Genomic DNA, 26532 nt, shown 5'->3' with positions numbered 1-26532 from the left:
GCGGATTAATACTCTGTATTGTCTGTTTAATCTCATTTATCTCAATTTCAGAAAAGAACAAAATCAGAATATTACAAATTTAATTTTTATTTCCTAATGTCCAGTTTTAAAATTATATGTGAAATACTAGATCTTAAAAAAAAATATAGTGTACTCCTCTGGCGGGCACCTCAATCTACAATTTAATACAAGTGTTACTTAAGCATCTCACTTTAGTAAGCATCTCGCTATTGGAAGAAAAAAGGAACCTCAAGAAGTGAATGCAATTAATTTGAACTATACAGTATTACTGAAGAAGTCTGATACAGGTTATAATACTTATGTACAAAACTGCCCGACTACACTTTGCTCCAACTCTCACTGAAGTCAAAGGCAAAGCTCCATTTGATTTCAGTGAGATCTACATTAGGTCCTTAAATCAAAAGAAGTACTTGGACTAGTTTTACATTACTAATATAGATAATCCTCTAATGCATCTCTCCCCCCCCCCCCCCAACAAAAAAGTTTCCTTACTCGTTCATATTCATCCTTGGCTTTGCTAAGCATTTCCAGGATATCAATGGGTTTGTTTTCACTGCAACCATTAGTTCTGCTGGGACTCTTTCTGTCATGTGAAACTTGCTGAGATCTTTGAGCTTCTTGTTGTACCACTCTATAACGGGGAAGAGAAGAGGGAAAAGAAACTGGATTTCAAAAAAATGTTATTTGGAATGAATCTGTCACACAGAATGCAGCAGTAAATGGATACACTACTATTTATGAATAAATTTTGTATTGTGTGAATAAAAAAACGAATAAGTCATTGATCAGAGTTATGCATTTGCGAACAAATCTCTATAGTCCATCTGACAGTTTGACTATTTTACGATTAACAGCCAACCCAGACTGCCCTGATCTGTGTCCCACAAAATTTTTCTGCAATATGAACTGCCTCTGCATAACTGTCACATTTAGAAGTTTTTTTACAATAAAATAAATTTGTAGATACCTAAACATGGATTATACAAAGAACACGTATTACAGTGTAAACTGAGTAGCATGGTTTCTCCATCTTCACTGACTAATGTACAGCCTCTCCATTTTTGGCCACATCACCTACCAAAATAAAATGTGTGCCCGGCTACACTTAGGATATGTCTACACTGCAATTAAAAACCTGAAGCTGTCCTATGCCAACTGATTTGGACTCACGGGGCTTGGACTAAGGGGCTGTTTAATAGCAGTATACATGTTCAGGTTTGGTCTGGAGCCAAGGCTATAAGACCCTGAGAGGTGGGAGGGTCCCAAAGCTCAGGCTTGTGCACACCGCAACTAAACCACCACACAGACGGAGTCCGAGTCAGTTAGCATGGGCCAGACATGGGTGTCTAACTGCAGCATAGACATACCCTTAAGGATCTGGCCTGCTGTGAAAACACATACACTGGGGAAGGCAGCTGGCTGCCACTGGATGGCGTCATTACAAAGACTCTTCAGTGCCTGTCATAAATATAAAGGGAAGGGTAAACACCTTTAAAATCCCTCCTGGCCAGAGGAAAAACCCTTTCACCTGTAAAGGGTTAAGAAGCTAGGATAACCTCGCTGGCATCTGATCAAAATGACCAATGAAGATACAAGATACTTTCAAAGCTGGAGGGGGGGAGAAACAAAGGCTCTGTCTCTGTGATGCTTTTGCCGGGAACAGAAAAGGAATGGAGTCTTAGAACTTAGTAAGTAATCTAGCTAGATATGCGTTAGATTATGTTTTGTTTAAATGGCTGATAAAATAAGATGTGCAGAATGGAATGTATATTCCTGTTTTGTGCCTTTTTGTAACTTAAGGTTTTGCCTAGAGGGATTCTCTATATTTTGAATCTGATTACCATGTAAGGTATTTACCATCCTGATTTTACAGAGGCGATTCTTTTACTTTTTTTTCTTCAATTAAAATTCTTCTTTTAAGAACCTGATTGCTTTTTTCATTGTTCTTAAGATCCAAGGGTTTGAGTCTGTGTTCACCTACGCAAATTGGTGAGGATTTTTATCAAACCTTCCCCAGGAAAGGGGGTGTAGGGTTTGGGGAGGATTTTGGGGGGAAAAGACGTTTCCAAGCGGGCTCTTTCCCTGTTATATATTTGTTAGACGCTTGGTGGTGGCAGCAATAAAGTCCACGGGCAAAAGGTAAAAAATAGTTTGTACCTCAGGGAAGTTTTAACCTAAGCTGGTAAAACTAAGCTTAGGGGGTTTTCATGCAGGTCCCCACATCTGTACCCTAGAGTTCAGAGTGGGGAAGGAACCTTGACAGTGCCAGAGATGTAAGAGCAGGCTGCCACCAACTTCCCAGCTCTGGAGAGAAGAGTGAGCTCCTGGTTTCCTTCATCCTCCTTGCAGTTCTCCCACTCACTGCTTCTTGTAGCTGTAGAGGACCTCTCCTCCTATGACCCCATTACTTCTCACTTCCCTGCTAGCCTTGCAAACATCTGCAAACTTCAATTTTAAAAAACAGTATGTATGGGACTGAGGGGCATGATATGCAATCATGAAGTGTGACTCCACTAAAATATTATCCTAGTAATTTTATAATAGAAACATTATTCGAGAGACAAGGTGGGTGAGGTAATATTGTTTGTTGGACCAACTTCTGTTGGGGAGAGAGAGAGACGCGGAGCTCTGTGTAAGCTCGAAAGCTTGTCTCTCTCCCCAAACAGAAGTTGGTCCAATAAAAGATATTACCTCACCCACTTTGTCTCTCTAACGTCCTGGGACCAACAAAGCTACAACACCACTGCACTCAGCAATATTATTAACATAATACTATAAAATCTTCATATCAATTTTCAGCAGCAGTAACTACTTCAGTGCATGACACTGACTGGGCATAATGGCCTTGAGCCCTCAAGGCTTCCTAGCCAGTCAATAATCCCCAGTAAACCTACCCCTCAACCCTTTTTTGCTTAAACACAGGAGAAAAAAAAAAAGAAGTGTTAAGGGTCAGACATAAAGGCAAGTGAGCTACTGAAGTTAAGGCTACCATAGATCAATATTTTTTTTTTTAAAAGATATGACACTAGTCCGTTCACTAGGTGATGTATTTTTAGACAGAGATGTGATAACTGCCTTGGCCTGAACAGCCCTCTTAGGAGGATTACAAGATATATGTAACAAAGGAAAGTTGTAGGAAATCTGCTCTCTCTGAAACAGTTTTCCCTTGATTATAGCAGGAATATTCAAACAGTTATTTTTCTGTGTTATTGAGGATAACAACTAGTGTGTTTCATTGACCAACCAGCTCCTTTAAAGACCTCCTGTTGTTCTCAAAAATCATTTGGGATTTATAATTTAAAAGACTGTACAACTGTTATAAGGCTGTGAAAGGCTATACCAAGAAAATGTGTTTACTGCATGTAGGAATGGAAGCAAATGTGATGTCAAACACTGAGCTGGGACATTACTGACTACCAGGAGGAAAAGCAGGCCTATTAGAAGAAAGATTCTTCTACATATATTTTGGTAATCAATAATTATAAGGGAAATCTAGTCTATAGCATTAAACTGTTAAAAAAAAAACCAAAAAAAAAAAAACCAAACACCCTCCTCCCCCGCCACAACCCAAAACTTTCGTCTCATACATTTTCAGCATCCAAGATTCACTAGAGCTGTATTTACGTAATGAAATCTTAATGGGAAGGCTGAATTCAAGCAATGAATGCATCTGATGAAGTGAGCTGTAGCTCATGAAAGCTTATGCTCAAATAAATTGGTTAGTCTCTAAGGCGCCACCAAGTACTCCTTTCCTTTTTGTGAATACAGACTAACACGGCTGCTACTCTGAAACCAACATAATACTGTAACTCTGCAACCACTGCCATCAAGTAGCCCTATACAGGCATGAGGAATCCCTGGCTGCATTAGTGCTGGTATAGCTGGTTCTTCATCCCACCATTAGTCCTTTCACTGCCCGTTCTCCTATCTCCCCATCTAAGGGAGTGCAGGTGCAAGAGGAGAAGGCACATGGCTAACACATTTCAGTGATGGGAGGAGAGTAAACGTAACATACATTTTCACTCTCTTAATAGTTCATAAGATATATCTATAGAAATACATTACTTCAGAAGATAAATTGTAAACACAACACCTTTTAAAAGCCTTTTTAAAATCTGCATTTATCAAGTATTTCAAGAAAAACAAGCATTGTAGACAGGGTAGAGCTTAGGAGCTGGCATGTCACTTCAGAAATCTCATGCTGTGTAACTAATGGCTGATGGGAAAGCCAAAAGGTGCCATCATAACAATCACAGAAAATGTCAATCATTCAACCCTTCATTTTTTTTTTCAGGTCATAAAGGGTTCCAGGATAAGTTAACTCTTTCTGCTGATTTTACAGAGTAGCCAGTAAGTATGCTATTTATGGATACCTTTTTAATTCTTATTTTTAAAAAGAAAGCTTAAAAATCTTACAAGTTTTCCCTGGAAGGTTTATCAGTTAAGCTAATTTGTTTCACTGGATTTTGGAAAAGCTGTGCTCTTCAAAGTAAGGTTAGACATTACAGCTGGCTGTACAGTTCAAGGAAAGAGGCAGAAGAACACAGCTTCTTTCCCAGTTTTGTTACCCAAGGCAGCTTTATACACATTTAATTGTACAGCTACACAAAAACTGCCCACTTGCTGGATTGCCTTATATTTCATTTTTATTAGTTATATTGCATTTAAATTTCTCCCCATTAGCAGACATACATTCACTAACAGGCATAATATGGATGCCAACCCATAGTTTTATATATTTGCTCTGCCAGATATTTTTTAAGTGTTATAACATTTGCTGATTTGGATGATAGAGTTTCTATGGCTAAGACAGCATGTTTAGTTCTAGAACCCTACATGGAGATACAGGGCTAGTCAGCTGACTTCTCTGGCAACCAAAGCAGGTGGATTTCTGTAGCTCCAACTCAGGAGGAAGTGTAGAGTCAGACAAAAGGAGAGCTAGGTAATGAATCAACATGTCTGGCACGAAAAAGGAATAAGAACAGCCAAGTCATACAAGTTAATAAAAGGAGACCTCTGGGTGCACCTTGGACAGTAACACTGCACAAGCACACTGTGTTGAGGGCAAAGAGAAGACTCAGATCATCTGATTTCATACTGGCAGCTAGAGCTGGTTGGGAGTTTTCAGACTGAACATTTTTCTGTCAGAAAAAGCCCATTGGTCAAAAGCTAAACATGTTGTAGAAAACATGTCAATTTCAACTAATTTTCATTTTTGAAAAACACCACATGAAACATTTTAAGAATATGGAAGCATTCTCTTGTGAAATGTTTGGAATGTTGTTTCAATTGGTTTGTTTTGAAACTTCTTTATAATTATAAAAAATAAAACCCATTAAAATCAGAAGATAATATTTTCAGCAAAAAACTCAAAACAATTTTGGGGAGGGAATTTCATTTCACAGGAAATTTTGAAGCTTTTGTTCCATTTGAGAACATATGGAATTTCCCATTAAATGGAAATCTGGTTCCCACCCAGCTCTACTCACATCTTTCTGAACAAAAGTTTCCTTTAGGGCAGTTAGTTCCCGAGCTTAGCCTTAGCCCAAACCAATTAGTTCTCCCCAGAGTTTTGAGAAAATTTTGGTCAGTCATTGTTGGATTTCGTGAGAAGGGGCCACTTTTTCCATCTTATAAAACTCTAAATACGTGTTTTTTAGTCAGGGCTACCAAAGACAAACACAAACCCATCCACCTTTAGTTGTAAACTTTGCCGGTACACAATCCTTGACAATAGCAAATGCCTTTGCTAGGTTGGGGAAAATATTTTACATATAAGGTTGACTGAAAAAGAATAGTTTCTGAGCATGCTCGAAGGGCAAATCTCCCTGACACCATTTACCTCAACGAGGAAGGAGCTTCAGGAACACAGCTGAACTATAAAAGCAGTAATTAAAATGCAGCCTTCCCCCACCCTATATTATTTCTACGCACACACACACACAAACTGAAGACAAAAGTGCATGTTAATGCAAAATAAGTTTATACACCTAAAAACTAAGAATAAAGGAATGCCAAAGTAAAATTTCCTGCAGCAACATTTACTCCTGGGGGAATTCTGCACCACTGTGCATGCACAGAATTCATGCCCCTCTCAGATTTATTTGCTTCCCCACAGAAAAACGACTTTCTGTCAGGTAAGCAAAGAGAAGCTGCAAGAGCAGTCACACATTACTCCCTAGCAGCGCAGGTACATCCTTTCAGGCACCCAGAGTAGCTGGCGGAGAGGTAAATCACTGTGGGACTGAGGACACCCAGCCAGTGGCTCCTACCTGAGCCGAGATCAGCTGCTAGTCCCGGCTGGGCTGGAGAGGACAGGACTTCCTCTGTCCCCGCAAGGAGCAGTGGGGTTGTGTCAGACCCACCCCTGGAAACCTCCCCCAGCTGCAGAAAGCTCAGCATCCTCCCCTGCTTCCTGCCCCCATTGCTCCTCAGCTGTGGAGGGAGGGAGGGAGGAAGGGAGGGAGTGGGGGGGGTGTCACTGTACTGGGAGCTGCTCCCCCATCCACTCAACCCCCCGAGCATCCAGACCTCCCATACCCAGACACCCCTGCCAAGCCTCAGCTGGTATATCCAGAACCCCCCAAGCCCTACATATACAAACCCCACCCACTGAACCTCAACCCCTACATCTGGAGCCACCCTGCACCCAGACCCCCACCTCCAGACCCGCACTCCTACTGAGCTGCCTGCACTCAAACCCCCACCCTGATGCCTCACCCTCTGCATCACCCTGAGCCCCCACATCCAGACCCCCCATGCCACTGACCCCCCAACTACCTGCATGCAGACCCCCACCCCATTAAGCCCTGCTCCTCCAGTACTCAGACGCTTCCCACCTGCTGAGCCCCCCAGACTCCTCTGCTGAGCCTCAACCATCTTCATCTGGAAACCCCTGCAGAGTCCCATTGACCCTGCACCTGGAACCCCCAATGAACCTCTGTGCATCCAGATCCCCCCACACCTAGACTCTTCACTGAGCTGCCTGCACTCAGATTGTCCCACGCAGAATCCTCTCACCTCACACCTGGATCCCCCCCACACTGAGCCCCTCAACACTTGGATCCTGCCTGCCCCACACCTGGCGCAGAGCAGTAGGGCCCCAGAGCGTTGTTGGGGCAGGCCTAGGCCTTGTGCTATGTCAATGATGAGGCTGCACCCGACTCTGAGTCTGTGTCCTGGGGGTGGGGAGGGGGGCTGCGGGGTGATCTCCCACCTTTGTGCAGCCAGTGGCCTGAGCTCCACACTACCATGCTGGAGCCTCTGCATTTATTTATTGACAAATAACACTTGCAGAATTTTAAAAATATTGTGTGCAGAATTTTTAATTTTTTGGTGCAGAATACCTTAATGTTTATTCCTGAGGGCATCCATGTTGAACATCCTGTATATATTAGAAACGCACTTAAAAATAAACCAAACCCATCTGTGGGTTCACCTCAACATAAGTTGCCCTGTCTACAATACATTTTTTAACATCTATTGTATCTTAAAAACATGATAACATGTTTAAAAAAATACATCTTTTATCCTAATATGGATTAGGAGTCTCTTGAAGTCTCTGCCTCCATCACCAGTTATTCTTGTGCAGAAAAGATTCAGGCCACTTGGGGGAGGTGGGGTGGCAAGAAAGCTTAAAGTCTGCAGAAATTCACAAGGTCACTAGAGAGGTGAACATACTGGTTCAATCCAACCTCCAGAAAGAACAAACATTATCATCTTCACCCACAAAATGGATCTTTCCTACTTTCATAGCAGTGGACAGTTACAGTTCCTTAATTTTCTTTAATATTTCAGGTTTTTCAATGCTCTAAATATATCAGACGTGCATACCAAATGTGTATTTTATACATATAAAAAAATTTATTCAAAAATCAGAAATGTATTTTCAACACCATGTTATACATAATACATACATATACATTAAAAACAAAAAAGATTGATGCAAACTGTTGCAAAAACACAAATTTTGAAGGTCATCTAAAGCTAGAAGTCTTTAGTAGCTGTTTTTTAATAATTACAGACAATCAGAAGAGATGCTTTAGAAAAAATACAGGTGGAAAGAATATTTTTGGATGAAGTAAATTCCACTCTATTTAAAAATTACCTGTATTACTGTAACTTTCCAAACGTTCGTGACTTGGATCTTAAAAGCTGGTGTGTGACAGCTCTATTAACTTAGAAGTGGGATCACTGCACAATAAGTTTATTGACTAAAGCATCCAGGCAGCACAGGGATTGTCAAAGCTCAAAGACAGCCAGCACACAGCCAGAGAAAGCAACTTAGAGAGGGCAGACAGAATGAGAGCATGAAGTTGAAAGTTCTCCCCTCCCTTTCTCAGAGACATTAACCAGGATTTTAATTTAAGTGTGTATTATGAAGACTCGCCCCTCTCATCCTCCATTTGAAAATGGAGGGGCAAAGGGCAGTAATTTCACCGTCTGTTTTGTGTCTTTAAGAAATGAAGATAGAAGTTTAAATAAAATATTGGACAGGTATCCAAAATCTCACCAATAATATCTTTTTCCTCTTTCTACTTCCTTCAATGGGCTTTCGATCAGATCTTTAGTTTTACTCTAACTCAAATCAGGGTTGTGATTTTCCACAGCTCCAAAAAAATCTCATTGGAGGTTTTATTAAATGAAAAAAATAGGGCTGTTGAATAATCACAGTTAACTCACGTGATTAACTCAAAAAAATTAACAGCGATTAATTGCACTGTTAAACAATAGAATACCACTTGAAATTTATTAAATATTTGTGGATGTTTTTCTACATTTTAAAATATATTGATTTCTAGTACAACACAGGATATAAAGTGTACAGTACTCACCTTATATTATTTTTTATTACAAATATTTGCACTGTAAAAATGGTAAAAAAAGAAATAGTATTTTTCAATTCACCTCATACAACTACTGTAGTGCAATCTCTTTATTGTGAAAGTGTAACTTACAAATATAGATTTTTTTTTGTTCTATAACTGCTCTCAAAAACAAAACAATGTAAAACTTTAGAGCCTACAAGTCCACTCAGTCCTATTCTTGTTCAGCCAATTGCTAAGATAAACAAGTTTGTTTACATTTACAGGAGATACTGCTGACTGCGTCTAATTTACAATGTCACCTGAAAGTGAGAACAGGCGTTCGCATGGCATTTTTGTAGCCGGTGTTGCAAGGTATTTACTTGCCAGATATACAGTTTTTCCCCAAGGAGTTCAATCACAAATGTAATTAACGCATTATTTTTTTAACATATTTTTTGAGCATCATCAGCATGGAAGCATGTCCTCTGGAATGGTGGCCAAAGCATGAAGGGGCACATGAATGTTTAGTATATCTCCTGTTCTGTTTTACCTACATTCTGCCATATATTTCATGTTATAGCAGTCTCGGATGATGACCTAGTACATGTTCGTTTTAAGAACACTTTCACAGCAGATTTGACAAAACGCAAAGAAGGTACCAGTATGAGATTTCTAAGGATAGCTACAGCACTCGACCCCAGGTTTAAGAATCTGAAGTGCCTTCCAAAATCTGAGCGTGACGAGGTGTGGAGAATGCTTTCAGATGTCTTCAAAGAGCAACACTCCGATGCGGAAACTACAAAACCCGAACCACCAAAAAAGAAAATCAACCTTCTGTTGGTGGCATCTGACTCAGATGATGAAAATGAACACGTGTCGGTCCGCTCTTCTTTGGATCATTATCGAGCAGAACCCATCATAAGCATGGACACGTATTCTGGAATGGTGGTTGAGGCATGAAGGGACATATGACTCTTTAGCACATCTAGCATGTAAATATTTTGCGATGCCGGTTACAACGGTGCCATGAAAACGCCTGTTCTCACTTTCAGGTGACATTGTAAACAAGATGTGGGCAGCATTATCTCCTGCAAATGGTAACCAAATTTATTCGAGCGATTGGCTGAAGTAGGACTGAGTGGACTTATCGGTTCTAAAGTTTTACATTGGTTTAGTTTTGAACGCAGTTATTTTTTGTACATAATTCTACATTTGTAAGTTCAACTTTTATTATAAAGAGATTGCACTCCAGTACTTGTATTAGGTGAACTGAAATATGCTTTTGTTTTTTTACATTGCAAATATTTGTAATAAATATAAAGTGAGTGCTGTACACTTTGTATTCTGTGTTGTAATTGAAATATATTTGAAAATGTAGAAAACATCCAAAAGTATTTAAATAAATGGTATTCTATTATTGTTTAACAGTGCAATTAATAGCAATTAATTTTTTAAAATCGTTTGACGACCCTAGAAATAACAAAATTCATATTATGTGGTTCACTGAAGCATATTTATTCTTCAAATATAAAAAGGCACATATATTCTCCAAAATGAAAAGCTTGCAGTTCTGTAAGATAAGGCCACAGCTATCAAGACCCTCAATCAACTAACTTATTAAGCCTAACAATCTCTTGAATCTGTCCTTCTATTAATAAAAGTTGGTATCTGTATTGTTTTACCAATTTATTTGCTTTTTCAGCACCTAACTGGTTACAAATTTTTGATCAAACCAATACAAATGTGATAAAAACACTCTTTTGATCTAAGCTGGCTGGACAAGTTTTTAAAATTTTGTTCTGCTATTTTACTCTGCACAATGTTTACATCTGGCTTTAGAGGAGGAACTGTTTTTGTTACTTTGTTCCATTCTAATTGCTTACCACCACTTTCTTCAACTTTAGACAAATTGTGTCAAGATTAGTAATTACCAACTTCAGTACAATATATGAGTTTAACACTAGTCACCTGTTTGCAATATTGTTCTGCAGTTTTCACATTTATTCTAGTTAGAATACAAAAACATATTAGTAAATTGAACAATGAAGATTAAAAATTGTAGAACAAGATGAGATAGCCAGCTTTACATGGGCCCTCCTGCCCATCTTCCAGCAAATTTCTGGACTCTGACAAAGAAGCCCTCTTAACAGTTCATAATTCCACTCACTCTCACCAGTCAGCCCCACACCTTTCTCCAATCACCAGTGATTACAACCACTTCCTCCATCCCTTGGCTTCTAGATAGGAAATAATTAAACTCAAAAACTACAGAACTAACAGGCAACATAAAAATCTTCACTTTTTTGGTCTGGTAATTAAATGCATTCATCATTCAAGTTGTTAATCATTTCAACTTATTTGTTGGACTCCTTTTATCTGTGCTGATATTCTGCCATCTAGGTTACCTTGATATTTTATTTCAGCCAGTGTTGTATAAAAATATATATCCACCGAGAACGCATGTGCACATGTTTTTGGGGAGATGGGCATGGGGAAGGGTGGCAAATTATTGATTTTGTCTCGTTTTAGCTCAAGTATTTATAAGAACTTAACATTTTCGAAAGCCTTCTGATGCTCTAAGTTCTAACATGAATTAAAGATTTAGCTATTACAAGAAGTTAAAGAGCAGTAGTGAGAATATCAAAGTTGTGATTTTAAATATAAAAAGCATGTTTCACAGTAAAAATTGAGAGAACATTACATAAGTGACACTGGAGGGCAGAATTTTTGGAGGAAAAATAAAAAACCAGGTACTTACTTTGCCATGAGTTTTGCTATTCGATGACAGTCATTCTTGTCATAAAACCAGATACTGTAAATAGACACTTGAAAACATAAAAAGAAAACAAGACAAAACTGTCAAAAATCATTTGGTAATAAAACAGCTCAGAGCAGCAGCCCACTAGCACTAACATACACAGATTACAATCAATCCTATGTATGAATGAGTATTATTTACCAGGTAATTAGGAATACTACCGTGTGCAGAAGAGGCATGAAAAACAATAAAATCAGTTAGGTTAGGAACTTACATTTCCATTGGGCACCTTAAAATGTAAAAAAAAAATAAAATAAATTTTCATTCACAAAATGACTTTAGTTTTGCAAGTACTATACACCTTCCAAATGTTACAGCTTAATGATCATGAAAGCATCAAGAGCATCTAGAACTTATGTAGTTCTACTCCAGTTAATATTTGTAGATAAAACCATGAACTATTTCAGTTTGTTGCTTAGAGGTCAGTAATGGTTTAAGTCATACATAAAACTGCCTTAATGAGACTTCAATTCCAGTGTGGTAATTAAGCCTTAGGGTTTTTTTTGGCACCTTCACTCACCTAAAACTCTCTCCACTGGAAATCTGTGTGCAAGAGAGGCAGCCCTGAAATTGCAATCGTACCAGTCTTATGTTTACAGATCTACTTAATGCTAGGTACATGGTAGACTCTACTCCTAACATTTAGTAAGCATAGATCAGCTGAGGTCATGAAGGCTCTGATTCAGCAAGGCACTAAGTATATGCTTAATTTTCATCATGAGATTCGTTCAACTAAAACTTGGCTGAATCAGGTTCTAAAAATCACATTGAGTTGAAAGATACACAAGTGAAATGGAGTAATTTTCAAAAATAATATTTCATTCCACCCTCAATGGAAGTCAGAAAGAAACCCATGCCTTTGGAAAGATGGGCTTTCCAAGAGATGGATCATAGCATCTGCCAAGTGTGTGAACTACAGTAATGTTTAGCTAAAGTGCATTGCAACTGAATTACGGTTAAACAGAAAAATATCAGTTCATAGGGCCATTGTAAAGTTCAGTAACACAAACACTGAGGGATTCTTCAAAACAGATCAAGATCTTTTTCATGATTCTGGACAGAGTCATTTCAGTAACCCATTAAAATCTTTCAAGATTAGAAATATTTCTGTGTTCTATTGAAATAAGCTATTTCTCTGAAGGACATCCTTGCCGAGTTTTTAGATATTGTAATTTGCAAATGGAACACGCCTAGTGGAGATTTGGTTTATTAGAAGAATTGTATTTGGATTTTCTAGTTCTGCTTAATGCGTTTGTTTACCAGATACTCATAGCCAACAAATGGAATGCGAACAGGTAGAGAACAGATTCCTGAATTGGCAGATTCTTTTATTGGGTTTGTCAATAACATTTATCTCTAGCCTTAATTAGAAGCAGTGCCATACTGAAAGCAACAAAAATGTTTCCATTTATTTACTGTATGTCAAAGAAAGGATACTAGCGTCTAACATTTCCACATCATAAAGAGGCACTTGACCTCACACATGTGAGTAAAAGATTCCACCTATCAAAGGTAGTAATTCAGTTTGTCGCTTTATAAAGATAACATTAAAAAAAAAAATCCACTACCTTTCTACTACAGTTCTTGTTAAGATTTTTACGACGTCTGAGCCACTATTTGGTTAAACTATCCTTCCAATTCAAAGAAAAAAATTCTTAAAACTGAAGTTCATATTAAGATAGGCCAAAATAATTTCATATCAGGGCTCAATGGGAATCCAGAAAACTTGATTTACCAACTGTAACTTACTAAGCCTCTGTAAGGACTTGTCTACACTGCCCTGCAGTTCAGACTATGGGAATGTGAATAGCAGTGCACACCAAAGTGCTGTGCTGTAACTCCCCAGTGTGGATGCTGCTGGCGTGAACTAAAAGCTTCCTAGTTTGTGTCACGCAACCAAGGTAGATTGACCTACTGCACTCGCATTCTTACACACACACACACACACACACACACACACACACAGAGTTTAAGGCAAATTGAAATATAATTTTCTAGGTCTAATCTTTGGAATTTATTAAAAAGCATGCAAGAGGCCCAACATTTAGGATCTGCAGCATGGATGACAGGCAACAACCTTTTTCAATCATAAAATCAAGATGACTGAATTGAAGAAATATACTATTGCCAGAAACTGAGCCAATAAAGAGTCTTCATACATGCAAAAATTAAAAATGTTTTATGGAAATAATATGAAAAAAACCTTATGATTGAGAAAGAATTAAAAAACCCAAACAACTATTTGAGCTACCAACTTAACATTATGAAAGCTTGATTTTAAACCATTTCTCCCTTAGCAGGAACACATTCTGTAGCATAATTGAGCATTATAAAAAGAGCATCTTCTCCTTCCCCACTCCATTAACAGAACTGCCAACAGGAAAAAAAAAATTCTTCAAAAGCATGTTTGCTGAAGAAATAAAGATAAGAAACCTGTAACGATAGCTTAATGGGGGAAAACGATAACAGTCACACTCAATTCTGCCAGAAACAGACCAGCACAAGACCAGAAATGCATCCCAAATCTGCTCTGTCTACCAACATATCATAATGTTTCATTCTGTGCTGCTGGCAAGGAGTCATAGGGAGTTACCATGAAAGGCTGTCAGTGTCATTTATGATGGAAAACAGATTACCAAACTATTTACAAGGTTTACTAACAAGATACCTATTTGGTGTGGATTTCAGACACTTTCAAAGATTATGGTACTCACTTTTCCTCCCTCTTTTTAACAGCACAACAAAAATCAGATGTTTTATGCACAAATAATTAATATTAAAACTTGATTTTTGAAGATGTTTCTAATTATATGTTCATGTTTGATATGCAAACTACTGCATTTTATTGTTGCACATTTAAGACATTGCTTAACAATCCTTTTACAAGATACAGCAAAATTATTAAGTGTTTACTAATTCCTTTTAAATTGATGTCCTTTCAGCTGGTTATATTAAAATCCTGCTGAATGTGCCCTTGTATGCAAGGAAAACAGTAAAAGATCCTTTCTATTACAGCACTGATTACATCTAGGCTAATTGAACACAACATTATTTGCTTGTGATTAGTGGGATTTATTGTAAAGACTATGTATCTCTTTAAAAACGCTGTGTGAGAGATTACCTAGTTTCACTATTTCAATGGTATCAGTGTCATCTGTTGATGCATCAAGTGTACAGTCGCTTTTCTTCCTATTGCAACAAGAAAATACTTGATTTCATTTTCACTCAGAATGGACAATTGCTGAATTAGTTTAAATGGTATTGAACATAAAATAGTAAATTATGGTCTAATCCATTATTGTATTGCTCCAGTTTTTCCACTGATGTCATTCTACTAATGCTTTTCCTTTATTTTTATTTTAAAATTTACTGAAAGCGAAGCAACATCTTTAGTGGTAAGACAGAAATGCTGTCATTGTTTCACACCAGCCACCAGTATCTTCAGTTAGATTTGTATTTTGCATATTCACGCTGTCTTTAACATAATTAGTGTCATTCCTGGGCCACATCACAATTTATTCCTGGTTTGTCAACTCAGATTTGGTTATCTTTAATGTAATTCTGCTGTGAGATTAAAATGCCTGGCTAAAATTCCTATGCAGTATTTTTTGTTCCATGGCTATTTTGTTACATTCTTTCTGAACCATTATTACTTAGCGAAATATGTTTAAAAAGAAAAAATTCATAGACATTTCTATGAATGGCGATAAGAGTTTATCCTGCCAAGGGAGCACAATACTAGTTACTATAGTTCCAGGATGAAGGCTTTGAGAAATACAAATGTATCATATTCCATTGTTTTTAAATCAGGAAAAATTGCAGAACAACAACGTCACATAAAACAAGACCTAACAACAGCTGCCGGAAAACATTCTATAGGTCACACGAAAGCAAAAAAGAAGTGTGGAACCCCAAAACACAGCACTCTAGGACAGTAAAGGAAACCATGCACCTTTCTTCTTGGCAGTTGGTTAGAACAAACTGAGGATAATCAAGGAAACAAACAACTCCTAGCAATTAAAACTAAACCACAACCCAATTATTTAACCTGTTGTCCCAGAGAAAAATTAAATGAATTAACTTGATCAGAGAAGACATTCTCTAGTCTAAATAGTATTCCAGATTTACTAGTAGTGTGTGCTAAATCCTTTACCCAATGTACTTGTAAAAGCCAAATGCTAATGGATTTGCTCTGAGACAAATCAAGTTGCCTCACTCAGCCACAACATAGATTACTACTTTGCAACAGTGACCCAGAATAGGAAAGTCACTGCTGTTAAAACACCGTCTCCAAGACCATACTATTCACTCTTCTTAGTATCCTCAACCTGAACGCTATCTCCCCTCTCAAAAAACCAAACCAAACCACAACAACCACAAAAAAACCCACACTTGCATTTTACCTCTTCTCTCTATAAAAGAAGCAACAAGCTACCTCCTTATCTTGGACCAGAAGGTTGAGCTAATGCAGTTGCTATAGAGCCATTCTCCTTCAGCAATCATGGAGACATGTCATGCTGGCAACATTGCTGATAAAAATGATAATGGGACAGTATCTTAAGGCTAAGACACATAGCACTAAAAGCAATTATGCAACTTATTTTTTTACGTTTTGTTTGTAAATCTTGTGAAATGAAACAACTAATTTGGTTTTTAGTGTTCTGGATACAGAACGTACTTTTAAAGCTTTAAAAAGTCATTAAATGACAAGCAAAGAAGACAGCAGCTTGTAGTTCAGATTTCATTTTGAATATCAGTGCGCTCCCCTCCCCCCTCAAGGATCTACCTTCTCTGTTGCATTAGCTCTCTTACCCTTGAACTGGGAAAGGGCAAGCAGAGAACTAAGGCAAGGAAACACCAGAGTACCATATTTCTTTTCTTAATATTAAAAGTTTATGTTTAGAATCTATCTTTTCAGCACCATGGAAATTAATTCTCCTGACCTATCTAGTGAACTAGCTTTGATTAAAAAACCTCTACATCAAGAAAGAGACTTCAGATACAAAGGGAAAATTATAAATGAAACAGAATTAGAAGCATACTTCTTGCAAACTTTTAGAGGTAAGTTTATTACTGTTTAATATGTTCGACATTTTCTTTCACTGTAAAGCAGACTAAACTTGTTGAGAATATTACTGCAATCATAATCTGGCACATATTTTAAATGAAGTTAAGATTTGATTTCAACTACACAATGAACATTTCAAACTACAAATGCATAATGTTGTTGCTATATGTACTTCCACCAGTACAAATGAAGGGACGAGAAATCATGGGGTTTGGAATTCTGCGAAAAGCTCATAATGCATGATTTAAACAAATTCTGGGACAACAGTAAACATACATTTAAAAGGTTGTTTTTGATGCTATCACTGTGATTCAAATGCTTCTTGAGGGAAAAAAAATGTAAACTTCTCAAACAGCATGAACTATAAAAGAGTCACCTTATGTCTGAAAAGATTAAGGGAAATTGACAAGTGACCACAGTCCAAGCAGCAACTCTGTATTAAACAATACTGGGAGTGGGGAAACGTAAACAGTTTTGCCACATATTATATATTTTACGATCCATATGTATTCAGTCCCATACATACATAGACTGTACTGTGAGACAGTACGATGTGCACACCGGCAGAGAAAACAAAGATTTTTTTTCCTAGGAAAAATCTTAAAGTAAATTCAAAATGTGTCAAAGACTAAAAGAAATCAGCTAACTCCAAGAAGTCTCACACTTGGAATCATTCTGATGCTTTCTCCATTGAATTCACTACTACCTAACACAGAGATTGAATATTTCTTCTTGTTATCCAGTCTAGTAATAACTCCACTCTACCAGAATATCACCTTAATTGGTACAATGTCAAATAAGATCTTAAGTCATCATAAATTGTCATTTCTGCAGCAGAGAGATCTGATACATAATGGATAAAGGATTAGAATTTCAAAGCAGTATTATATACAATTTTTGAAGCTGACATGACCTGCCTCACTAATGATTAAAGAGTTTTTGGTACTGTTCTAGGATGCAAATAATCTGTCTTAATCCTACTGATGTTTTGAGGAAACAAACGTATTTGAAATAGGAAAAAGTTTTTCTGTTTATATTCTTGAGTTTGGAAGATACAAAGAGAAACAGAGTTTCTAAAACAAATAACTTTAAAGAATAAAATTTACATGTAAATACACCGCTCAGAGACAGATACAATGGATAAATGATCTCATTAAAGACTAAAATTCAACGAGAGGAAAAAATGAAATGAAAAACAGAAGTTAGTTATAGGAAAAAAAACATATTAGGTCACTTATTAGGTCCATCCTCGTGACAGTACAACCCATGAAAGAGAATATAACTGTTAAGTTAATAAATGTGTGTACCAAACAAAAATGTTTTTCAGACACATGCAGAGTACTCAATAAATACTTCTGAAGAAACAGACCGCTCTAACAGAATAGTATTCAATTCTAACTGCAAAACTAAACGACCTAATACTAAAAACATTAAAGGCCATTTGTACCATCAGATGAATACTGCAATATATCTGAGGTTTTTGTTGTGCAGTAGCTACAAATCAGCTCTAATGCACGATAAACTAGTCATAGCAATTCTGCCATAGCAAAAATGCGCATGCAAGTCATAACCCATGGGGCCTTTATGAAATGTGTGGACTACAAAACAAAACAAAACAAAAACAAAAAACAAAAACAAACGCCTGACAAGCAAATCATTCCTACTCTCCCCTCCAGCCAGGCAAGTTACCTGTCAAAAGCAGCCAGCATTAAAATAATCATCTGAGGGCTACTTTGTGGCTGACATGAGACTAATCCAGTTCATAGTCAATAGATATTTGTATCACTCAAGGATTTCCCATGCTGTTAGTCTCAGAGGTGTCACGGACTGAACTGGTACCTCTTTTCCCCAATGATCCTTTCAGGTCAAGGCATAACGGCAGGGCATGGTGAAGAACTTTGCAATGCCATTGCCTTCACAGTTTCTGATATGTTTTAAAAGTGTTATTGATATGGCACTTTTTTAAATCAACATTTAACCTGGCAAAATAATTTCCCTTCACCATCTTTTACCCCTTGCTGTATGTCCCTAGGGAAGTGCAAATCTTAGTTCACAGCAGGACCACAATTCTTATGATAAATGAAACAGATTAACTCCTTTCAGGATCAGAAATGTGGAGCAGCTTTGGTGGCCATGATATGGGCTGAGGTTTTATGAGTTCTTGAGAAATGCAAGGCATTCCCAGCCCACCAGCTCAGGAAGCAGAATAATCAGTACAAGTTTTCCTCATCACATTGAGCACAAAGTTATCATTAACTTAGACTACCACAGTGGGTTTCATAAATGAACCTGCTTCCTTGCCTATTTTGAAATGTACGTTTCTTTAGCTTAAAAGTGCTCATTGTATGGACCTCATCAAATTCAGTGAAAAACTAACTAAAACAAAGGGAGTATGTAATTAGGCCAGTTCAGGATTTTAAAAGTGAATCGCTGAAAAGGCAGAAATACTAAATTATTTCTAAAAAAGAAAAGGAGTACTTGTGGCACCTTAGAGACTAAAATTTATTTGAGCATAAGCATCCGATGAAGTGAGCTGTAGCTCACGAAAGCTTATGCTCAAATAAATTGGTTAGTCTCTAAGGTGCCACAAGTACTCCTTTTCTTTTTGCGAATACGGCCTAACATGGCTGCTACTCTGAAACCTAAATTATTTCTAGTGACCATGCTTGGTTGACTTGGTAAAAAACACACAAATGTTTAAATATCCTCTCTCTGGAACTGTTAAATGTTACTAATATGAAGGGCAGAACAAAAGGCTGATTTTCCATAAAGTAATCCATTAGTATGGGAGTGGGGTGGAGAAATTTGCATATATAAAGAGACCAGAATTTTCCCCACCCACTCCCCTAAACCCTGTAATCCTCAATTTCTCTCCTAAATGCAGTAAACAAATATATTTATAAGTTCTATACTATTCTGTAGCCCCACAACTTGTAATTAGGGGCTAACAAAACTGTATTATACTGGAAATAATGCTTTCTTTTCCAAATGTATTGAAATTGCACAGGAGTTTCTCAAAGCAACCAACTGTAAGAAAAAGGGCAGACTCTCTTTTCAGAGCAGTATTATTCCCATGATTTGTTTGACCTTAAGTAAGAGAAAAAGCCTATCATAAAGATAAGATAATGGGCTACTGCATAGTTGTACCTTGAAAGGAGGAAAAGAATTTAAGGCAACATTCATGAATTATCTCCCTCTAAAATACAACTTACTAACCCAAGGGTAAGTGCTCTTCAGATACAGCCCACTCATTTTATTTCTCTAAGAAAGGGGTTATCTGGTTTACTCTGTCTACGAAACAGTATTCTTTTAAAACTGGACATCTCCATAAATTATGTTTTCTTTGAAGTTTGCATGTCAGGGAAATTCTAGAAGTTCAGAAATCTCAACAGGACAATTTATTCATACAACTCCTAATTAACCATCATAATGGATTCTTTGCGCAAAATCTAAAGCTACTGTACTGCTTATGTACAATAGGCTGCTAACAAGGTAATTTTTCTCTCCCAAACTAGCAGTTCTTCCTCTGAATATGATCGCAATATGGCTTAACCTTGACAAAGGCTTTCTTGGCACCATTTCTACTGAAATCTTTACAGAATGGGCATTAAGAGCTGGCCCTAAACGCTTTCTGTTGTTAATTGAATGCACTATGGGTATAACACCTGAAACAGAAATACACTGACGCTGAGGCAAGGAGGAGGAGGAGGAGAAATACACCCCTCTTTTGTTTCCCAGACCCCTAACCAAAAATTATGGCTTAACTACCCATGCACTGAATTTATACAAGCTGAAGGACTGTGTTCCAGAAAGAGCTGCCACTGACTGTTTTTAATTGGAAAGACACAATACAGACAGAGAAGCCCAGATCTGATACTCAAGATTGTGTCAGCTACATTTGCCTCTCTTATAGGAGGGGAGAAGCTAAACATTAAGAAATTTACATATGTGAGGAAAAAGTGAGGAAGCAAGTCCAAAACTCAAAAATTGAAATGGGGAGAGAAGAAAGGGGAGTAGGAGAAGAAACTAGAATCATATGTAATATAAAGCCAAGATGTAGCTCTCTATGCTCTAGTATTGAGACTTAAAAATTGATTTGGATGGAGCTAAGCAAACACTGATGGACTCGGAGAGAGATAGTTAAAGGGGGTCAGCTGTCTGTGGCTCAAAGGAAAAGGACTGAATTCAGAATTATAAAACTTCACCTAATAATACTGCATATTGTCACACAGGCTCAAGCTCAATGTTTTTCTTGCATGGTTAAAGGGTACAAAATATTTCTGTACACGTGTGTGGAGAGGGAATGCATAAACATGAGTCCACTGTATCCTAATGTAAAGAAAAGAAGCTCCTTCCCCTGAGTTGAGCAGTCTCCTCCACTCCACAACAGCCTCATTTCCAGGAAGCAGCTGACTATATTCTCACCTTCCACTTGCAAAATAAGACACTGAAAAAACTAAAACCATATCAAATCATAAGCCACAGTCACAAAAAAAAAATTGTTTTTAAGTTTAAAGTTACACATAAGACGTAACCGGATGCAGCAGAATTGTTCTACAAAGTTTCAGAAAACTTTAATTCCATTTTGCATACAACATACCACCCTGTATACTTGATCCCTTTTCTAAAAGAAAAAGTTGACTTATGACCTATGTATAGCGCCCCTACATTGATAAAAATGGTTAAAATAAACAGCAACTTCAAGGTAATGTGCAGCTACACATAACTGTATTAAATCAAGTAGCATAGACAAGGAAATAGCCGCAGACATTTCATTAGCATCTGACATATTACATTGTGCTTGAAACAGACCATTAGGTCACAGAACCTGAAAGTGGCCTACATCAGAAGACAGAGTTTGAACTTCTATATAATATATTTTTAAAACATCTATACTCACAGCTAGCGTTTCTGTAAAGAAGAAAAGGTTCATGCAGTTGAAATTCCAAGTCTTTATTTACTGGCTCAACTAGGTTGTGCATATTCAGTCGATTCACAATCGTAAAACCATAGTAGGGAGAAGCTGACCTGTTGTTTCATTGAGAATAGAGTAATTTGTTAAATGTATATCAAGTTTTTACTTAACAAAAATATTATCACGTCTATGCTTTCAAATGCCAAAACAAAGCCTGGATTAAGAGTATAATTTGTAATGCCATATATGCTTAGTTAAATAGCCACCTTCACAATATATTTTTATGACAAACTGTTATGCAGTTCAACCAAGCATTACTAATATTCTGTTCCTTCCCTTCACATGAAACTTTACCAAGATAGACAGATATATTTACTGGTTTCTGCATTTATAAACATATCTAGTTTATACTAAACTAGTTACTAGTTATATAATCATGTTTACATGTAAATACCCCAAACCAAATATATCATGCAATATAAAACCAAGCCTATGCACATAAGAAAACATTTTATAGGTTCAAATGAATTTCTACAGCATAACAAATAGTCAAAGATGAGTAAAAAACAAAAGTTACTTTAATAGAAGTACTTTACATGATCTATCTAAAGTGATCTACATGGAAAAACATTCTAGTTTTAATAAGTAATGGCAAGAATGGATAAAACTGACACTTTCGGTGAGCAAAACAGTGAAAAATCAAAGCAGTAACAGATTTAAAAATATTCCTCATATTATTAGAAGAGAACACTCAATGAAATTTAAAAAAATCAGCAAAATTAAAACTGATTGAAGGAAATACTTCAGTTTAAATTTTGCTTTTTAAAATGTTATAGTTTATAATTGACTTGTTGAACTTGGCACTTCAAGATATTATTGAGGCCAACGGGTTTAATAAGGATTCAGAACAGGATTTAACTACAGATGACATCCATTATGAAAAGTTACAATCCTGAAAAGACTTATGCAAATACTGAATCTTATGCACTGCGAAAAAGTACCTTTGAAGTCAATGCAATTGCTCAGAGTGTATAAAGGTAAGATTGGGCAATGAGTCATTGTAAGATCAGGGTCTTGTGGGTTTAGACCCCTTGTGGGTTTCATGGCATAGGACAGTTACTAAGGGCCTCGTCCATAGATAACTGAAGTAAATGGAAACACATTGATTTAACTGGGCTTTGGGATCAGACACTTTCTGCCTGGAATTAGGAAGAAGCTTCTCTCATATATTTCTTGTACAAGGTGATTCAGTGGAATTGGGCACTACCAGACAGGATATTGGACTAGATAGTCTTATTGGTTAAACTGGTATTGCAAATGCTAGTTTCCTAAAGTGTTCTGGAAAGAACTTTGCTGGCTTATGAGATTTTATCAGCTTGAAAAGAATGTTTATATTTCCTCATAAAAACTCTCTTGGCAAAATTTACCTCTACCTTAAATAGACACAATTTCATTAGAATCAAAAATATTAAGAGAGTTGAGCATGACTAAAAGAGCAGGGAATATATTCCGAGAGGATGCAAAAGCACCCCAACTTGCCTCACAAAGGGGGAGTTCCCCCCCATGACCTCAAAATAGTTCCGAAAAGAAAATGAATATATAGAAAAATTGCTTTGACAAGCATAACAACATTTAATTTCTAAATATTCTGTGTAAGACTTGCTTTAGAGTCTAGTTTTAGAAAAAGGCAAGCAAACACTTTAAGGTCAAAACAAAACAATTTCATATTTGTTTCCTCTTAAATTATTAGATTATAATATATCCTTTATGCTCAGCTATGCCTTTTAACACTTATGTGAACATAGCAGCAAGATGACTTTTTTCTGGTCATATTGTGAGGATACTCTGAGGAAAAATACATAACCATAAACAAAAATCTGCTACATTATATTCAGATGTGATTAGCTGTACAGATTTCATCAACATCACGGCCACATTCACTAAGGACCCAATAATGAAAGGTGCTGAGAGCCTCCTGAGAGGCGCTGAACATACCTGATTACAAGATTTATGCACATGCTTAATTTTACTACTGCAAGCAGGTCCCATTGAAATCAACAGGACTACTCACGTAGTGAAATTAAGCACTTGCTTAAGTGATTACAGGAATGGAGCCCAATGGACATTCAGAACCTCACAGTGCCACTGACAAAATAAATGCTAGTAATATTAAATGGGTTGTTGCCTGTCTCAGGATGGATAAATTAATTCTCCATTCACATTTCTTGCATCTAACGGAGCAGTAATTCATTGTTAAATTAGTTATTTGCCTTTGGTTTAAGATGAAATATTTACATATTATTTCTCATTAAGGAAATATTGGGACATTTCTCTCAAAGTCACCTGTTGAACAAAACAAAAATCCCAACTCTGCACACATACAGACTGTTAGTTTTTAAGTGACATAATCTGTATCACAACCAGTGGAAAATGGCAGACCCGTTCACTGGAAACTATTTTAAAAGAGATTTGGAAAAGAATATAAATTATATAATCCATAATTTCTGGAATATGGAAGGTAGAGGAAACACCATCACTTGGGTCATTTAAATCACTCAGGAATATATTACGGAATGATGCCTTATTACCAAAATTATTAACAAAACAACCTAATTACGACTTACATTTCTATGATTCTCTCTTTGTTTTATTCATTTATTTTCTTCAAGATTGTTACTGAAAAGTTGTGTATGTGCTTTTTGAAGAGTTATATGCCGAGGTGCTAAATTTCTTTTTAAAACAGGCTTTTTAAAACAGGCAGTTGGAGGTGAATTTCTGGTCAAATATCAGAATTAGCTGGAAAGCCTACTACGACAAAAATCTAAACTTAATAAATAGTTACACACTACACTAAAGGATTTTTGTGTAACTTACCTTCTGTACACAAATAAGGTACCTTCTATGTCAGTCTTCTCCTACAACAGATAGCAATTATAGTTATTTTAGTGATATGCTTATTCACACAGTTATGCAGCATTCTAACAAAAGAGTTTTTAGTATCTTCTCACAAAGAGGTTTGACATCATTGGCCTCAGATTTAATCTCTTATCTTTTCAGTGAATTGCTAACCCTTTAAGGCAAATATGTAGTTATACATGTCACCTTGTTGATAAAAACAACTATTCAATTTTGAAAGAAATGATAAATTTCTGATTACTTTCCCTTCCTAACCAGCTTCACTAGGAAAGTTAAAATTAAGTATTTTCTTTATATTAACCCCATATTCATGCATACTAATACATGTTTTACTTTGCAAATTAAAAAAAAGTTATATCTTGTAATGAGAAGTTACAATGAGACTTTTTTGGACATATCTTGTATTATAATTTTATGCTACGCACCATGACTTTGTTCTATACATTAAAACTTAGCTAAAAAGAAAAAAACCCTTATGGTTTACCACCTGCAAAATAACATCTGACTCCTGCAGATAACTCTGAGTTCAACTGGACTACTCATGTGGAAAGTTACGCACATGCTTACGTTTTTGCAGGACTGAGATCTCAGAGGCTACTCAGTTACAACCATGTAACTGGAAGCCTATGTGTCTTTGACAAGATTTTTTAAAAAGTAATCCCAAATCTCTTTACACACATGCTACCTTCTTTTTTAGCAATGTAGTGTATATTGATGGCCTTTATTTTCAAAACTGAAAAACATTCTTGAAATTAAACAGAAATTTTATTTAAGCAAAACAGTCATTTTCAACATTTCTCAAATCCCAGACTTTGTGGACCTCAACGTTACCAGCTAGTGGAAAGTGACAACTAAAAAGGTGTACACACACACAAATATTAAAAAAAAAAAAAAAATCTACAAAAACAAAAGAGTGAGAGTAAAAAGGGTGACAGGCTAGACTACAATATGTGCTACAATTATAATAGCATACATTCAAGCAATGTCACAAGGAAAGTCTGTTCTTTCCTATCATACATTCCATTTCACTCTGTCTGGTGTTTCCTCTGATTTAAATGGTCTCCACAGCCTAAGAAGAGTCCGAGCTGCTGGGGGGAGGGAAGGTGTGAAGATCCCAAACTTCTCAGAGTCACAGCCCCTACCCCGCAAATCACAGTCCCATAATCTGAACGGCCCTGACCCCTGTAGCCGCCAGTCCCGGTGGGGGGAGAGGAAGGGCGGGTCTGGGGCTGCCACTCCGCACTGGTGAGGGGTGTTTCGGTTTCTCCCGGGAAAGGGGCAGGGGGGGTCAGTGGCTACATCCGCGCGCTGATGATAGGGAACGAGTGTGTGTGTCGGTGTCCGCTCCCCGGGAGTAGGGGCAGGGCCTGTGCCCAGCTCTCTTCCGGGGGGAACGCGGGGTGGGGGGGTTGGTGTCTCGCCACACGGCTAGGGGGAGGGATCTGTAGCTCTCGTAGGGGGCGGGCGGAAGGCAGGCTCCAGCTCCCCACTTACCCACTCGTTGGCTTTGGGGCTGAAGCTGTAGAGCGCGACCTGGCCGGTCACGTCGGCGATGCTGGTGATGTAGGGATCGTGCCGCTTTAAGGCCGCCAGGCTCATCTCCTGTCCCGCTTTACTCAGCGACTCCATCTTGGATCCCGGGAGGAAGCGGAGGCGGAGAGAGCGAGCAGCGCGGAGTCACGTGTGCAGCCTTCCCTGCTCTCGCCCGGGTACTGCGGCCTCGGCGCTGCCCGTTCCGCCCTGCAGCCGCTGCGCTTTGGTTCCGTTTGCCGGGCGCAGGGCTGCGGCCCGCCGGCCGCCCGGGAAGCTGTCAGGGAGCCAGCACCCTTCCCCGTACCCCCGCAGAGCTCCTAACGGGGACTTGTGCCCGGGAACCCCAGCTCCTCGGCAAGGCACTGCTCCGAGTACAGAGCCCCCAGGCACCCCGGCGGGCTCAGGCCTCCCTAGTAAGGATCTGCCCCGAGCTGGGCAGTCGGAGAGTTTGCCT

General features: G+C 37.8%; 1 protein-coding gene across 2 annotated transcripts in view; it reads right to left on the bottom strand.

Annotated features, from left to right (window-relative positions):
- Positions 1-26227, bottom strand: part of DCP1A (decapping mRNA 1A) — a 49940-nt gene extending 23713 nt beyond the window's left edge. Inside the window, exons 1-5 of one of the 2 annotated variants that reach the window (XM_027830385.3) lie at positions 26040-26227; positions 24504-24544; positions 21615-21742; positions 11587-11653; positions 514-652 (exon numbers count right to left, since the gene is read on the bottom strand). In XM_027830385.3, the coding sequence (XP_027686186.2) occupies positions 514-652; positions 11587-11653; positions 21615-21742; positions 24504-24544; positions 26040-26174 (510 nt within the window). In that variant the 5' untranslated portion in view covers positions 26175-26227. The remainder of the gene's footprint in view (positions 1-513; positions 653-11586; positions 11654-21614; positions 21743-24503; positions 24545-26039) is intronic. The other variant, XM_043550445.1, reaches the window with a different exon arrangement.
- Positions 26228-26532: the final 305 nt, after the last annotated feature.

Source organism: Chelonia mydas, chromosome 7 (genome assembly GCF_015237465.2).
Source record: "Chelonia mydas isolate rCheMyd1 chromosome 7, rCheMyd1.pri.v2, whole genome shotgun sequence".
NCBI classification, from domain to species: Eukaryota; Metazoa; Chordata; order Testudines; family Cheloniidae; genus Chelonia; species Chelonia mydas.
This window is presented reverse-complemented; position numbering and strand designations above follow the sequence as displayed.